At 34.6% G+C, this 18,521-nt stretch overlaps 1 protein-coding gene across 1 annotated transcript in view; it reads left to right on the top strand.

Annotated features, from left to right (window-relative positions):
- The window catches only part of ULK4 (unc-51 like kinase 4), a gene marked incomplete at its 3' end in the record, with an annotated part of 91,319 nt that overhangs the window by 22,257 nt on the left and 50,541 nt on the right, over positions 1–18,521 (top strand). Inside the window, 2 exon segments of the mRNA XM_009083838.1 lie at positions 1,109–1,155; positions 1,970–2,048. Of these exon segments, the coding sequence (XP_009082086.1) occupies positions 1,109–1,155; positions 1,970–2,048 (126 nt within the window).

The raw sequence follows: 18,521 nt of genomic DNA, 5'->3' as shown, positions 1-18,521 counted from the left end.
AGACTGAAAAAAGTTCATTCATGAATTGCCAAATAAATTTCATTTGGCTATATGTCTGTAAAGAATAGCAAGAAAAGCAGGTAGTAAAACTCTCAGTAAGCAGTGCTGCAAAGAGTGAGTGCTCTCTGAAGAGTCTGGTTTAGGGTAATGTTGATTTTGCCTTTTAAGAACCATTTTCTACCAGGCAAACAATTTTACTAGTATTCTCTGTAGTCGTTTAACATATTTCTCAAAGTCTAGCATGTGCAGAAGAAAAGTAGACTTTTTTTTTCCATTATGCAAACGTATCACAGAGGCTATTCTGAGATAAGCACTTTTCATTTATTTAATAAAAAGTAAACTACTTTCCTCTCCTGCATTTATACTAATGCACCTAAGTCATAAGTTGACATGTCATTGTTGGATATTGAGGTCTTAAAGACAAAATTGCACTGCCAAAAATATTCAATGAAGAGCATTTAGGCTTGAAGTAGTGGTAGGTTTTATCCCATAGAATTCTTGTGGAAACAGGAAACAGAATTGCAGAAGGGTGTACTCTGTTATCACTGCAGAATTTGGTGGGGGGACACACAATAATCCAATAACTCAGTTGCCAATTAACAGAACATTTTAGAAATGAGTTAGTAATTGTGCAGCTTTGTTGTTAAGTGGCTGATTATACCTGTTGACATTCATCATTCTAGTATTTGCCAACTATGTTTATCCATTCTCACAAAATAGATTCAGTTTATTAAATATTTATTTTGTAGTGCTATATGATGATCTCTGTGTTTGTAGGTGAAAGTATCAGACTTTTTTCTCTGCAGAGTGTTATTCAGAATGAAAATGAGAAAATGTTTCCTTTTTTTTTGACATGCTGATCTGTGCTTAGCAGTTTAGTTTATGGCAAGACTATAGAAAAAAATTGTATTTTTCCTCTCAACCTTTTAAATTTTTGTTTCTTTAATCAGCATTTGAACAATATCCACAGTACTTGTCTGTACTCTTTGCAAATGCTCTCCAAATACATTTTTATGAAATTACTGATACTTTGATCTTTTTGTTTATCATTGGGAAGTATCAGATCACTGAAATTCACTAATGCTTATTTATCTTCTTTAAACTATAGTTTCCTGCATTGATCCAGCAGCTGCGTGCAGCCTCCAACTGGGATATGTAAGTAATGATTATTTAAAATTAATATGTCAAAATACAGAATTGCCAGTGAATTTTATTAAAGATATTTATTTGAGGAGTGTTTTAGCCTGTCAGACTGCTGTGGTATCTGACTGGGGGTATGATGGTGGATATAAGATGCCATTTTTTCTACATTGAATTAATATATTGCTGTTCTACTGGACCAAAGATTATAGAAAATCTCTACAATTTTACTTAGATGTTGTATAATTTAGTGTACCAAACAGTGTTACTTAAAATCGCTGAATAAACCAACCCATACCACAATAGGAGTAAAATAACTGTAATTTTAGCTTTTTAAAAGAGGTGTGTCAGAACCATCTCAATGTGATAGTGCCCTCTGCTGTTTGTTTCATCCGTGTTGTTTATCATTCCAATTTTTTTCCTTAATGAAACATTTAAAACTGATTTGCTGATGCAGATTTAATTTCTGTTTTGCCAGCTATACTGAAAAGTCTAAAATTATCTCTAGGGGTTTTCTGCATTATATGAAAACTGAACACTAGTGTGACTGATTAGTAAGTCTATAATGAACTAAAGAATCTTAGTTCCCGAGTGCTAAAGAAGAGAAATGTCTTTACGCATGAATTTATTGCTAAACTGAGCTGAAATGCTGAAATGATTTCTTGATACAAAAAAAGTAGTAATAAAAAGAAAATCTGAGCTGTAAACAGCAAATCAAATACTTACTGCCCTTAGCAACAAGCGTAAAATAGAAACAAGACACAATTGGTTTTTATAGTATTTTCTAAATAGGTTTTCTGCTCCTACCAAATATTTATTTGCTATGCAGAAGTGCCAAAGCTGCTCGACTGATTGGTTTACTGGCATTACACACATCTGAACTTGGAGAAAATGTACCTATTTCTGAGGTAACTTTCTCTTTTTTTTTCTTGAACAAGGAGTTTTGTTAATGCTTTTACTATTTATGTCAGAGGATTTCACAGCTCTTTTTTTGGTTTAACCCTGTTTTATTTTTTCTCATATGTGTAAATTGGAATATAATGAATTAATTAAATGTATAAATTTATGAGCTTATTCTATGTAGTTGTTTTTTCTCATATGTGTAAATTGGAATATCATGAATTAATTAAATGTATACATTTACGAGCTTATTCTATGTAGTTGGGGTTCTGATCCTTACTAACCTGTGACAGAACTAGCCACCAATGATAAAACTGTAGCCTTTTTCTCTCCTTTTCGTAAACTTGTGTTATCACTGTCATACTTCTTGCACATGTAGAAACAAGAAACTTGACGTATTTGGTTATCCTGAAATGTAACTACTAGAGTTAGTATAAAAATAGTACAGTTGCTTCTTAGAAATATGTTTTTCCAAAAAATTCATTGAGATGGGACTAATTTGAGATTCCTTACAGCTCTTGAAGAATGTGTGTAATGAAGGGCAAGTAATTTTCTTAGGAGAATCAAAGTATTTTTAATTCTTTTTTTCATTTTATGTGGTCAGTAGTTGAGTTAAACAGAAGACTGATGAGACAAAGTGATCTTACTGTCCCTTTTTTTCTGTGACACATGCACACAGATTACAAAATCTTGACAGAATCTACTATTTAAGATCTGTTTAAAGTGTGAATGTGACATTAGTTCTATTTCATGTGAAGCCAGAACTTTAATGTGATGTGTGTTTGAATGCGAGAACCAACTGCAAAACACAAGGCGTAAATATGTCTCCATGCTGGGCAGATCTGGCATGTAGGAACATACAGTTGTTGGTTGGTTAATACCTGACTTTATTGCAAATGCAGCTAAGGAAGCTTTTCTTGGTTTAGGTCCCTCTGTTTTCTTCTTAATGAATATCAAGAATGATTATGATTATCTTGCTATGTTGTCTAACATTTCAATTCTGTAGTGAAAGCTTAACTCAAACCAGCACTGTTATTACCTAGTGCACAAAGTGGGGCAAGAGGCCTTTAGCTGCAGCCATTGAAGTTTGGTCAAAGCCTTTCAAAACTGATAATTGCATGTCAGTTGAATTCCAGATCACAGTTTAAGAGTGCTGTTTTATGTGGCAGATTTTATCTGATATTTAGCTTCTAGGATCTCCAGTGAAAGTACTCAAAAGTAATTTTGAGGTGTCCATGTCGCTTTTGGCTTCAGATGTTTGATCAGGTGGCTAGCACTAATACATTCAGCAATAGTTTCCCTATTTTGGCTTCAGATGTTTGATCAGGTGGTTAGCACTAATGCATTCAGCAATAGTTTCCCTGTCTTCACAATTTCCTTCACAGAAAATACATACCCTAGTCAGCCTTGTGTATTTAAAAGCAATAGGTTGAAGCAGTTCTAAACTGAGCTGTAACATTGTTTTATTTTTTAAAATGTGTCATAAAAATCATTCACAAATGGAAATTAGCATTTTTTGAAGGACACATATACTTCAAAAAAACAAACTAAGTCTGATCCCGGTGTCATTTAAGCTGAAGGACTAGAAAGGAAAATTATTTTCCATTTTAACTTTCTGGCCCCATTCTTATGTGAACTAAAATTAATTTTTATATACATTCCTTGAGAAGATGAGGATTTATTTTTTAAATTAGCAAACCTGAGTTCAAAATGCATCTACTGGGCATTTAATGACATTCATTCCAATTTTTTTCTCCCAGGGTAATATCTCTGAATGAAAAAAATATTTTAGGGTGCTTACACAAAATTAGAATGAGGAAAAAGCATAGAATACTAATATTTTCATATCTTCACATTTATTTTTGCATATATAATCTAAAATTAAATAACTATAGGTAGTACATAAAACTTATTAGTTCATTTATCAGAAAAGTAGGAAGGAGTCATTTAGGAATTTCTCATCTATCGAGTTGTGTTACCCTTCTCTCCCACCAGAGGAAGCAGATGAGCTTGTGAGTTTGTTGAACAACATTCATGTGGACTATCAGCTATTTTATGTTCTGTCATACTTTAAAAAAACAACTCACAAAGCAAACCTTTCAACCAGCATTATCTACTATGTTAAAATACAATGCTGTAATTTATCCTCTGATATGAGCCAGCTGGTGCTCCAGCTGAAGTTTATTAGTGGCTGCTGTAATTTAGGTAAGGTCAAAATCAAGCTGTGGCTAGTTAGAACGACAATTTAAAATGCCTCTCTGTGCTCCAGGTCTTACAGATTGCAGTTATAGGAGTGGTCTCTCTACTGGTGGGTTTTTTTGATTTCTGTTTTTTTTTCCTCTCCTACTCTGATATGAGCCAGCTGGTGCTCCAGCTGAAGTTTATTAGTGGCTGCTGTAATTTAGGTAAGGTCAAAATCAAGCTGTGGCTAGTTAGAACGACAATTTAAAATGCCTCTCTGTGCTCCAGGTCTTACAGATTGCAGTTATAGGAGTGGTCTCTCTACTGGTGGGTTTTTTTGATTTCTGTTTTTTTTTCCTCTCCTAATCTAATGCTGCAGTTACAGGAGTGGTCTCTCTACTGGTAGGTTTTTTTTGATTTCTGTTTCTTTTTCCACTCCTTATAACTTCTAATGCTGCTTGCTTCTTTTTGACCTGTTAAATAGAGGCGATCTACTTTAGCTCCAAAATTTGTTCCTGGGTATAAAAGTCAGTCGAGAGCTTGTGAATATGCAATTCTGGAATTATTTTTGCCCCCTTTGTGTAATGTACCCTGCTATTTACATCAGCTTTTCTTTCCAGTTTTTATCACTTAGTCATGCCCGCTTTGCAGTTTTTTCATTACCTCCTTATGCACTCATCCAGTTCTTTGTGATTTCTTCTGTATTTTCAAAGTACCACAGCACCTTGTACAGACTCAGAATTAGAGAATCAATCAGGCTGAAAAGACCTCTGAGGTCAACAAGTTCAACCTATGACATACGTAACACCAACATGTCAATTAGGCCATAATAATAAATGCCATGTTTAGTCATTCCTTAAAGACTTGTGCAGGTTACCACTGCTGCCCTTACACATTAAAAGCTGGCTCTTTATTTCTAGCCCCTAGTGTCTCTTTTTAAGGATAGCTCTCTATCTTTGAGGTTGAACCTGCACCATGAAATTGTTGTTGTTCAAACAATTTTTTAAATAACAGTAACATTGAGTCCTGAAGAGGCAGAAAAAGTTTAGGAAAGAAAAGAAGCCTCATCCTGATATTATAGCCCGGAATAAATTTTTGCGTGCTGTATGCCAAAAGCTTTTGGTTTGTTATTTTTTTCTGAAAATTAATGTTTTAGGGCTTTTAAAAAAGTTTTTGTTTATCATTTGCCTTTGAATGTAACCGCCAGAGGTCACTAAAACACAAAAATAAAATGCAAATAAACTACTATTGCACAGACTAGACAAGCATGTAACTGTGGAACTGTGTACTATCCTTATTCTGCTTCTGTATTCTAATATGTAGGTCATATTAGAAGAAATTAGAATAAATGAATATTTATATATGTGAATACACTTGTGGTTGATCTATTTCCAGTTAAGTAATTTTAAGAAGAACATTGCATTGATTAAAAAAATGAGACTGATATTAGAAAACAACAGGGAAATTGGTCTCTTTTATAACTGCAGATGAAGGCATTTTATGTGCCATTTCTTTTGTTATGCATTTGCAATAAAATTTGTGAATAGGTTAGGGGGTTTTTTTCTGGCTTAATGTATCTTTTTCCCCCATGGAATTTCCCTTTGCAAATCTGAAACATAATTTCCTCTTATTTATTCCTTGTTATCTTTGGAAAACCCCTGAGCTTTAAAGTCTAATCTTTGTATTTAGATTTTGAAACAGGTTCTTATGGAACTTGATTCTGTGAAAAACAAGATTCTTTCTTTCCAGGATTCTGTTCTTCCATCTTACAGGAATAAAAATTCTTCCCTACTTAGGGAGGCTTGTTTCCATGTATTTCTAATGTGGCTTATTTATTATGAGAAGCTACTGTCCTTTCCTTTCTGTGAGCATTTTGGGCATTTTGCCACCTAGGACACAACCACTCTGCTGTGACATTTCAGATTCAGTCTATTCTTTTAGTAGGAGATGATAGAGCAACTTGACAGAATAGCTCCATTCAAGGGAGCAGTGTCCTCCTCTGGTAGGAGACTACCCTTGAATTGTACTCTGCTGGTCCTTTTGGTGGCCAAATCTAGTCCTTTTCCTTACCTCTTCTAAATTTGCTAGTTGGGAATATCAGTCTCACACTATGACCTAGGCAGGTGTGCCTGGCTTTTATTTTACAGACCTGGGTCCAGTGCTCTCCCTAGTGTTGGAAGGGCTCAGAGAGCCTGCTGCAGCTTTCACACTGCAGGTCTCTTTGCAAAGCCTTTGGCTCATGGAATTCCATGGCCAAATTAATAAACTAACTATCCCATGGAGGATGGCAGCATATCGGAGTATTTCCATAATATTGAACTTTGATTCCTTTGTCAAGGCAGTGAAATATCTAGATTTCTGTTTTCATCAACTCCATATAATTTGTGCCTTTTTATGTCTGATTTTCTATTCAAGTACAATTTAGTGGTTGTTTTCCACAGCTGCAAAGCAGCTGTATTGTTACAGGTGCAGTTCTATGACCTCAAAACTCTTATACATGCTCTAGCTAGCTAGTCTGATTGTGTCTACATTGTTCTAGGTGTACAGTTGTTACTCAAATACATGCAGAATATCAATTTTAAGTCATGCTCCTAGCTTACCTCTCTAATAGCTCCTGTTCCTAGGTCTGCCCATGTTTGCCTGTATTGTAAGGAGTTTCAAATAAAAATGGATTGATTTGGCCATTTATTCCAAGCCTATTTAGTTTTAATGTTGTTTTATTGTAAAATAACTTCCGGAGTCTGTTCACAGATGATCATAATTATAGTGTACCCTTGCTTGTTTTCTCCAAGGACATTTCCTTGTTTTGCACTGATACATCTTACGTGGAAAAAAAGCAAACCCAACCCAAGGCAAAACCCACCCCAATTAAAAAAAAAAGCCTGTAGACAGGAGATGGAAGCTGTAGCAGAGTATGTGCATGAGTAATTACACATGTGCACACACACAGATGTTCACTGTTTTGTAAATTGATTCAAACCTTAACAGTTATCTTTCTGGCATGATCAGGATTGTCACTTAATACTGTGGTAACAGTGAGAGGAGATTCCTTGTAAGTTTTTCGAGTGACTTCTAGTAAGCTTTCTACCTCTGTAATAAATTTCTTCAATTTATTTTCTACAACTTGCTTCACTGAATATGGCTTACATACTTGCCTGGGGCACGTGGCAGGAAGACAAATGAAAAATTGACATTTCTCAGGTAAATTAGCAGGGACTCATGGTGTGTTTTGGAAAAGTTCTTCTGAGTTAAGAAACAGAAAATGGAAATAAAATTAAATTAACAACAGTGAATCTGTCAAGCGTGACAATTCTGGATTGTTGGAGAAAACATTAAGTCCTTTTATCATAATTGAAGATTCTTCCTTTTCCTCTTTCAAAAAACTATTTTTATTAATCCAATATTGGGCTTGCTTTATGTTTGAAGTCCAATCAAGCTGGTAGTAGAAAACAAGGAAATTCTCAATGAAGAAAGAGAAAACATACATTGTTGATTGCAGAAATGAATCACTTTTTTTCCAGTGTTCTTAACTTAATTGACACTTTTCATAGTCTGTTAAATGTACTCTGTTTTCTTTGAGTGATGAAATAGTACATTTTTCCTTTAAAATTAAATATTTAAATTAAATATATTTTCCATAAAAATTAAATCATTGATGCTCCCAGTATGTCAGTTTGCAATGATCTTCAATTTAGTTCTTATGGTAGTAAAAATGCTGTGGGTTTTTTCTTATTTTTTATATACAAGTCTTATTTTTGGGATAATGAAGATCTATGCCCCCAGGGACCCTTTTCAGCAGATAAATATCTGCCTCTCTGGAAGGTGAATAGCTGTCTGGCAGACTTTTGCCTCTGTTTTCAGTATTTCAGGATTCTAAATATAATTTGTATTCCTCCTCAATTTTTGTTACAAAACACCAAGTCAGCATTGTCCTTCAGCTACTTCTGTCACAAATGCAATAGTGACCTGGAGAATTGTAGGCTTCAGAGCGAAGCTTATTAGGGGTAACATATGTTGGGGGAAGAGACAGACCCTGAATTCACATCCATGTAAAGACTTTAGGAAATCCATGGGCATCCAGAGTTAACATCCCATATTTTGATATTTATATTTTGATATTTAATATACACACTTTTTGCTAAAGACAGAAGTGGACACTTTGGTGTGGCTACATGTGGTGCTTGCTTGAGTTTTAGTAGACTGATGTGAGCTTCTGATCTGCCAATCTTTCTGTACCCCATAATGTGTCTGAAAGTCATGCTCTATTATGCAATGGAGAGAAGTACTTTACTGTATGTACTTGCAGCTTTAGAGAAGCAGCACATATGTTGGGCTTCTCATCCATTCACCTGTCTTGCATTCACTTCAGTTCCTAGGGCAAGGTGGAGAAGTTCAAAATTGTTCTTCTTTAAAAAAGAAATTTGTGTGCCTATTAGTGTAATCAGCCATATTCAAAATCAGAGTGCTCTTAGATTTGTACCCTTCTTTTAAAGTTTTAGTGTATTGCTCATACCTGTATATTTTTCAGGGGTAAAAAGTAGCATTTAATTTAAAATGGAAATTGTTCAATTTTTGGGAATGCTGAGGTCTTGCCCAGTGTTTCCTACTTGGATGATCAGGTAGTACTAAAGGTACAAAGGTATCAGAGTATTTTGAATTAAATACTTCTGTAGTTACTGGGTATGATTATTTATAATTATACCTTCAGAGTTTTTTCTCATTGCTGTTTCCCCTTTTTTTCTTTCTAATAGGAAAATGATGGGATTTCTGTTAGATATTAGGGAGTTTGTTTCTCAGTATCCAGTTTTGTTCACACCCTTTCCCTGCAATAAAGGGGGAGTAGGTGATATAGGGCAATAGATGGTACAGGAGGTTTTAGGGTTGTTACGGATAATGGGAGTGTCAGACTTGCAACAGCCAGTGCTAGCAAAACATTTCTGAAAGGCTCTAAAGGTGTGTGCCTCAGATTCGGTGTCAGTACCTAATTGTTTGGAATTACAAGATAATTTTATCTAGGGTGTCCAAGGTAACATTGAGCTTTTTGGTGCCTTTTTTAAAACAAAACCACCTGGGAGCCAACCACTCAGAAATCCTGTCTTTATTGACAAAGATTTATCTTGTGAAGTCATAATTTCTTTTTGTATATCTCAATTTTAAACAACTGAGAAACTCTTTTTTCTAGGAAAAAGATAGTGATACAAAACCTTAATTTTCTGTCACAGTTCATAACGGATACACACATTGACTTGTGCTGGGTTCTCTTTTTATGTTTATCGAATGTATTGTTTGGGCAACTCCTGTACTTTTAATTTTGCTGTGTAATAATTATTTCAAGAGTAAACCTATTTGTATGAAGGAAGCAGAACACTAAAATCAACTTCCATCTTGGAGTGAAACACTGAAAAAAAAAAAGTTCCCTTAATCTGTGTAGTGCTGTGAAACTGATGTGCAATTGGGGTGTAGGATTGACATGATTAGGTTGTTTGTATATGGAATAGCACATCTTGCATCAGAAAGGGCTTTTAAAGGATTCTTCCTAATTGGTTATAACGATGAAAGCATTTCATGTCTCACCAGGCAGCTTTTAGGACTATTTTCTGCATATATGCTTTTCTGTAATTACAGATTTATTTTTTTTGTTGATTGTAACCATTTGATATCTTGGCCCATGTCTACTCTAGTATTTTTGCAACACAGGCTGTGAGATTTCTGTTTAAAGTATAGTGTGACTTTGTTGTCTGGACCCATGGCCCTTCCCATTACATTTCATTTTAAAGTGGGAAATGTTTCAATTGCTTTGCTTTAAGCTCTTCTGTTTTTTAACATTGCATAATCATTTGCTCTCATACAGTTAGCTATTTGCATATTATCATAGCTAAAGAGACATAACTATTTAACAAAAATGCTGTTTAAATAGCAACCTCTTTAACAAACTATTTGAAGCTTAAGATCTCAGTATTTTACCTACTAGCACGAAACAATCATATGCAGTTTAAAATGCAGCTGTTTGAAGTCAATTGTATGACATTCTAGAATTCCATTTTTTCTTCTGTGCATTATGATGTAAATGTACAGTGAAGAATACACCTTTATTAGTTAAAATATTTTTATATTTGTAGTTAAAAGTAATATTTTTCACAATAAAATAATCATGTTCTAAATTATTATTTCTTACACTTTTTTAACTTAAATTCTGTGGTAGTCAAGTTGTGTTTAAAACTGTTTATTCCTCTCTCCTAGATTTTCCCAGGTAGCTTTTACAAATGAGTGACTCCTACTGAAGGGAGTTTTACATGAGCAACAAGTGCAGAATCAGTAATTGCTTATAATATTAATGGGACTTATGTCTAGTGAGGACTAAACTTGCTCCAAAAAACTGAAAAACATCATCTCTTATTTTCCATTTCAGAACTGGAAATATGAAAAGAAATTTCTACTGTTCAAAACCTACTAAGAAACAGAGCTTGACCCAACAGTTCTTACTTTTTTAACAGTAATATAAGCATAACTGTTAGGCCAATAAGTAATGCTTATAGTATCAACACTGAGTTACGTTTTTCCTTCAATTCGCTTGCATAGAAAACTTATATAAGTAATTATCTATGTTCTAACTTTTCTATTGCTAAGTTAAGACAGCAGAAGTTGCTATTAAGCTGGAGTGTAAGAGAAGAAAATAATACTTTATGGATTAGTTTGTGCAAACCATCCTTTCCTAGGGCTGTAACAAAAAAAAAAAATCTGGAAGCTTCTTTGATTTGGAAGGCAGCTGGAGGATTCTTGACTAGGATTTACCTTTTTGTTTTGATCCTTCAGTAGATAAGCAGTTTCAGGTGAACTTACTTCCAGAGGAAAATTGTGATTATGTGAAGCATAGCACGTATCTGACAGCTCCCTTTATTATGTATGTTTCATGCAGAGGGAAGCTTAGTTTTCCTGACTGTTATACTATCTGGGCTTTTGCAGAACTGATTTCTTTTTGTCCCTCCTCTGGCATCACTTTTTTTGAGGCTTTAGAATATCCTTGTGCCCAGTTCAGCAATTTTGCCTATATTGATTGGATCTAAACTGAACATGTGCTGTGAATCTGAGATTTTTTTGGCTTTATTCACACACAGAGAAAGCAAGATGCATAGGCATTTTATTTTTTTCTGAAATTAAAGCACAAAAAACCCCAAACATAAACAAACAAAAAACCCTCCCCAAAGAAAACCGACAAAAAAAACCCCAAAACACCCAAAGACAAATAAAATCAAATCCAGTACAGGAAATTCAAGATACCCTGCTATTATTTTCACAGAAGCATAAAGGTGGTTATCCTGAAGCATTAAAAATTGAAATATTCAGCCTGCCAGTGGTACTAAATGAATGTGATGTTAACAAATAAACTGTCAGCCAGTTCACCAGTTACCTTTGGGAATATATCCTTGGTAAAGCTTATGCTCTTGAGGGTACTGAGAACTGTTGCATGCAGGGAAATAAAGATGCAAGTGTATTAAAGGCCCAAGAGTACTTGCTGCCTGCAGTTCCTTCTCTCTACTGAAAATTAGGAAGCTAAATTCATGCGTAGAAAATGCAGCAGAGATACTTAAACAATCCCTACTTTTGCAGCTAACAAGCAGATCTGTCAGCTAACAGAACCTGCTTTCTCATGAATTGAGCTGCAGCTGGATGGCTTTTAAACTTAATTACACAAAGATTACCTCTCAGCATACTCACCTTTTCCTTTAACTATCACGAAGTTTAAATGGAAAATCCTTGGTTTGGGAGGGGATGTTCAGAGGAATCTTGGAGCTTTTTTTGTGTGTAGTATGTTCAAAAAGTTTTAATGTATTTATTCTGTTTAAAAAGAAATGAGCGTGTATCACAACCTTTATATCACTTTTATGTTGCTGTTTTGCTTCTAGAGGTTTCAAAAACCCATTAGATCTGTTTGTTTGTTTTTAATTTTTTTCTTTGTTCTAGCTTAGTTTGGTATAAATTGAGTAAGAGGTTTGAAAATTTTTGCAAGGAAGGAGTCAATACTGAAATGATTGTCTAAATACTTCTCCTTTCTTTTTTTATGCTACCCCAGTTTTCATGAAAGCAGCACATCAAGTAAGAATATAGAATTTTGTGGGACAGAAAGATCAATTTGTCACACGTGGTGTAGAGTTAAATGAGATCTGTTCTTCCACTAGTATTTTTTGGCATCATGAATAGATACTGGTCACTGCTTGTAGCATCGGTTTTGTTGTTGCTTCACTGACATAGTGTGGATAAGTTTTACAGAATAGGAAATGGAAATTAAGGTAAATGTCAAACTGAATAGGTTTAAAATAATGAGTTTTCTTGCCTACTATATTTATTAAAGAGTTGTCTTATTTTTAAATAGCTTTTCTACCTAATTAAAACATTTTTAATATATTGAAGAAGAGCTATGCCACAGGGCAAAGAATTTGACAGAACTGAAAGGAGAGCTCCAGCAGATTTTTAAAGTTTGTTATATCTAAGACAAATCTCTTTACAATGTTTACAGTGTGATTTTTTTTTTTTCCTTTTCCTTTTCTTTCTGGTTTACTGTACAATTCACATCTTATTTTAGAAGTCAATGGATATGTCATGTACACTGGAAATATGGTTGGGGTGTGAAAGGCTAGGTGAACTAGATGTAGTTAAAATGACCTAGTAGGAGCAATTTTTTTTTTTTCCTGTGGAAGAAGTGACATATTTGCTTTTCTTACATTGCTACAGTTTCAGCATCAAATACATACAGAAAATGAAATGTGAAGCTAGCATTCTTGCTGTGAGCAAGAGAGACCACCTGGAAAAAATGTTCATGCCTAAGCTTCTTGACACAAAGCACATGACTCTTTCTATTAATTCTGGAAAGCACATATCTATGTGAGGTTTTAAATGTTTCCTGGCACAATTTTGATGGGTTTTGAATGAGGTTTGCAAAGTCACATCATACAACATTGTGTGTTGTGTTATTACTTTTTTTTTTTTTTATTGACACTTGACATAACTGTGAATTTGGTTTTAATGTATATTTGGTACTTGAAATTGACATAACTGTGAATTTGGTTTTAATATATATTTGGTACTTTAATTTTCTTTTGAGTCAAGCAACTTTGGGTCTATTCAAGTTGTTGTACAATTTGCTCATTGAAGGGTTTAGCTCTTACGACTGAGTACCTTAAAGAATTAACCTAAAAGAGAGCCCTTCTTCCATCTCATTTTGCCCTGCACTTGTGAAGTAATCAAATCATAGACTAGTCACAGGAGAAGAAAATCCAGCCTTTTTCTTGTAAAGCACATACTTGTTTGATTGACACAGGCTACAACATGTTTTTTGTGACAGAAATTGCAGACTGGTTGTAGCTGAAAAGCCTAGTTTCCCTCTGTCTTCTGACTACTGCACTAAAGGACACTGAAACCAGGCCTGGTGTTAGGCAAGACAATTTCTATATTGGTTGTAGTACTAGCTTTTCATCTAAATACCAGGTCTTTCAGCTATCATCTGGGGAAAAAGAAAGAAGTTACTTTAGTCTAAAACACAATTTAAGAAGAATTCAATAGGTAGAAAGGAAATCTCTAGCCAACTGTTGTTTGGTCCACTTTGCATCTTTACTGTGCTGAATGAAGGAATTTGCAGTGCTCAAAGGGAACTATTTTCAAAGAAAATTTATGGAAAATCCTTCAGGTCTATGGAGTTTATTTTTTTTTAAAATATGAGAAATTCTATGTGGAATAAATCAATCTAAAATATCCTATATGGATATTTTAGTCATTGGTATTGGTCTTCAGGAGTGTCGTCAGCAGGGGTTCTAAAAAGTGGGTGACAGGCCTACTTCTTGGAAGCCGATGGAGACTTAAAGTAACTTGAAGTAGAGCAGTGAAAAGAATAAAAATCTAGAAAGATGATATTCAGAAAAGGTGAGGATGAATGGCAGAAACCTGCAATATAATGAGAGGATAGTTAAATGCAGGGAAACAACAAGGAAGGTAAGGAAAGAATGAAGGAAAAGGTAATTTTCTTCCTATGTTCCTGCCAACTTTTATTCTGTGAAGACAGGTTCCTAATTCTAGTTAATCTTTAGATGTAAACCAGCTCCCGTTGATTGCCACCAACCTCACTTTTGAAGGCAGAAACCTGTGCTTTTTGGACTCCTGAGCAATCTTTTCCTTGCCCTAGACAAAAACAAAAACAGGATCTTTTTCCTGTTTGAAGGAAGTATTTTAACCTGGTCCTTCCTGTTGTTAAAAAGCTTCAAACTTAAGGGTTGGAGTGGAAATCAGATGTATTCATGTACACCTGTAACTGAGCTTGTGTAAACATCTATCTGTCCTGACCAAACTTAAGGGTTGGAGTGGAAATCAGGTGTATTCATGTACACCTGTAACTGAACTTGTGTAAACATCTATCTGTCCTGATTCATGACAGACTAGGAGAAGAAATAAATGTTTTTTCTTAAAAATAAAAGCCAACAACAAACTCCAAAACTTGTTGACAGTTCTTTTAGATGGATTTTTGATTTGTTAGTAAACATAATATTTATAGTTTAATTGCTGCTCTTTCGGCCTGGTTGTGTATCCCTTTGGGACCCTGTGTTATTTCAAAGCAAGTTGAACCTTGTTTTGAGTTCATGACTTCTGGTTGGCTACTCACTAAGACCTCTTCCTACAGCAGTTACGTAAAAGTTGAAAGATAGAAGTGTTCATGATGAATTAGTTTTGTCAGCATTAATACCATGTGCATAGTCTGACGGGCAGACTTCTCTCCAGTCCTCCTTAGTTCATGTTCCAGTCTGAGTCAAGATGTTCAGAGTAAGCTGGTCTTTTTTTTTTTATTTCATGTACCATATTAAAGATGAGTACTTTGTATGAATATGACTCTAGTTTCTTCTCTGGTTAGTGGCAATATAAGCACAGGATACTTTCTCAGGCCTTTCTCAAGTGCATTTCTTGAAGGAAAGTGAGATTGCTTTGCCATTACTTGCCCATGTTACATGATGTGTGTGTACTCACAAGAAAATGAGCTGAAAAGTGATTTCCATTATGCTTGAGGCATAGGACAGCCTTTATCACTGTAAGGGTTGCAGAATTGCAGATGTATTTTAATTCCCAATAATACCTGCTGACAGTCATACCAGTAGATCAAAGATGTAGCAATAATTTAAACCTATACGTTGCGCCTTTGCATCTTGTGGTATAAATTACCTTCTCTTTTTTAATATGCTTTAGTTTTCACTTCTGGACACTGAAAACTTCAGGGAAACTTCTAGATATATCTAGAAATACTACATCAGCTCCTCCCTGTTGTTATAAATGAAGGCAATGACTATCTATCCAGATATGAAACTTTCTTTTCTTGTTATAACTATATTAAATCCATTCAGTTTGATGCTAGTGTAAAAGGTGTAGGTAATTTATTAAATTTAAGATGCTTTTACCAGGTAGTGTAGAACTTGGAGTTCATTACTATTTACCTCAACAAAAGGGAAAACATAGGCAGGTTGAAAAGAAAAAAGAATGTACTATAGGTAAGAAGGAGACTTTTTTTTCTGTTTGGCGTGTTTCCACACACAGTGGTACCTTCTTTTCCTAAAATTTGTACCACCCTTTAATGTTGAATCAAAGTCTTTAGGCAGATTTTTTCCCAAGTCTTATATTTTTCCTTATGAAAGGATGGAAGAATATTTTAAACCTTGTGCAAATCACTGTTGTCAAGATTGGAAGTTTCCTGCCAAGAGCAGGAAACAGTTTGTCATCCTTCTTTTAGGGCTTTTAAGATGTGTTCCTCAAATGATGCAATAATGAATATTTTCATATTTTATAACACTAAATGTATTTCATAAAGGTACTTGTGTATCTGTGTAATTGTGCTTAACATGTAGACGATGACTCGCAACTTCCTGTTTCATAACTTCCATTGCAGAGGACACAAAATATCTTCTTAAATTCACTAGTGGCACAGACACTCTGCCTGCTCAGTATGTGGCATTTGTATAATATTGGATTACTTTATTGTGCTCAATGAACAGAGGGAAATCATACGGCAGTTATGTAGACTGTGCTCTCTAGAGAAGAAGAGGCCATTATCTGATTAAAGTAAATATAGACTTGTATTTGAGAGATTGAGTATCCTCTGTAGCATGTGGTAATTATTTAATGTTCAGTGTCTTCTGCCATAGTACCACATTCTTGCTATGGATCTACTTGCCGTTACTAAAATTAACCTTTAATGCACAAATTTGTTGTAATACATGAAGATAATAACTGTGAGTTTTCATGCAACTTCTGGGTCTCTTTAACAAAGATTTAACAGTGTCCTGCAAGGCAGTCACTAATGACTCAAATTCCTTCAGGCACATCTTCTCTCTGATTTAATAAACCATTTTTATTTCCAATTGCAAACTTGGATTTATTGCAGTATTGACTAGCTTTTTGACAAGTTTTTGTAGTGCACAGGAAAGGAAATAACTTCATAGTTTGAATTTTGTTAACTCAGTTTCACCACTTTTTCATTCATATATGAGAAAAGAGTAGGGATTGGAATATCAGGAGAACAGCTTCCTTTTCTTATCACTTCAGAATAAAAATAATAACTAGAATCACTTCAGAATAAAAACGATAGCTGGTCCTGAAAACCTGAAGGAGAATGAGAAGTAATTTCTGTTCACCAATGGAAGTATTGTTCTTTGCTTTAAATTTCATTAATTTTAAATCTTAAATTGTTCATTTCAATGCAAACCCAAAAAAACACAGAAAATGTGTAATCAACACAGAATATTTGTAGTATAGTTTTAAGGCAGGTATACAGAATTTAATGGATGTGAACATAGGAATAGTCTACTACATACAAAGGTTAATTCATGGATTTATTTACTAGAACAGAGGATTCTGAGAGCTGTAGGCTTGCATACATAAACATATTTATGTAGTGTGTCAATATAACTTACCAATGTATTTACCATGCTTTGGGTAAACGAGTATTGCAGATGCAAACAGGATTGGTATTGATACAGGGTTTTGTGCTGTTCGAGATCCTTCATTAAAGCTGATAATTTTGAGCAGCCTGCCTTGATCCTCTACAGCAGATGTACGATTTGATTTGTATTTTCTCCATCAAGTCCTGCCTGCAAACAAGTGTAGCAGGTATAGTGATGAATTCATGTCCATAGCTAGTCTGCTAGGACTGTTGTCAGCTGCTTGTGTTATCACATGGTTCATCAATTTTGTGTAGTCTAAATACTGTCTCATGGTGTGTTCACCCTCAGCCTAGATGTTGGGAGATGTTAATGGAGTATTGTAGTCTAAATACTGTCTCATGGTGTGCTCACCCTCAGCCTAGAGGTGATGTTGGGAGATGTTAATGGAGTAGGTGTAATGTCTGTTAATGCCACAGTGACAAGGCTCTTGTAGTAGTATTGATTCTGCAGTGAAACTAGTTCTCAAAATACGTATTTCATCACAAAAGCATGAGTAATTCTGTGTAACTACAGAAAGGAAATCCAATGAAGGAGAAAATGCTGTCATTATGCGTTCATCATATAGTGCAGAATTGCACTTGAACCAACTTGCCTACCTTCCTAAGCTGACATATTAGAAGCTTCAAAAACTACTGATGCATTTATTTCTTAAATATGAAAGTGAAGCTCTCTCTGGAGTGACAGGTTTCTTAAAGTTCCTGAATAGCATCTGAAGAAATCCCCTAAAAGCAGTTAAACAGTTAATGAACATAGCATTACATTAAAAAAATAAGGGGTGAAGGTTAAAGTTTGAGTAGGTATTTTTGCTTTGATTTGAAGACTACATTTCCAGTTTTTCTATGATTTTTTCTGTACAAAGATTGGTGTTATGAAGTTGCTAATGTCAGAAGGTGAAGTAAAAATCAAAGGAAGTTGAGGATATAAACTCCGAAGTGCTTTGAGGAAGAAAATGTACTTTACTGCCAAATATATCTGTAAACTATTTTAAAAGGAAAAAAAAGTGTATTTTATAACTTTTAGGACTGGAAATTGTTGTTTCCTGGGATGATTGCTAAACTCTGTAGACTCCTGACTTTTTTGTTCTTTTGTTTGTTTCGTTTGGTTTGCTACCTTGTTCAACTTTGAGTTTCCTTTATGGTTTTTGCAAGTGTCTGTGACAGGAGCTTCACACAGCATTTTCTTGCAAAATTTGCTAAAATGAGACTAAATTACAGAGATTATTTTCTTGAAGCTTTGGCGATCTTTGTGTCATTATTTTTCCTCTTTCTATATAGATGCAAATGACAGTAAGGTTGGAGACTTCAAAATACTATGACTTGCCAAAACATA

The sequence above is a fragment of the Acanthisitta chloris genome, unplaced genomic scaffold (assembly GCF_000695815.1).
Source record: "Acanthisitta chloris isolate BGI_N310 unplaced genomic scaffold, ASM69581v1 scaffold3381, whole genome shotgun sequence".
Classification (NCBI taxonomy): Eukaryota; Metazoa; Chordata; class Aves; order Passeriformes; family Acanthisittidae; genus Acanthisitta; species Acanthisitta chloris.
The sequence above is the reverse complement of the archived record's forward strand: the minus strand, read 5'-3'. Positions and strand labels throughout refer to the sequence as shown.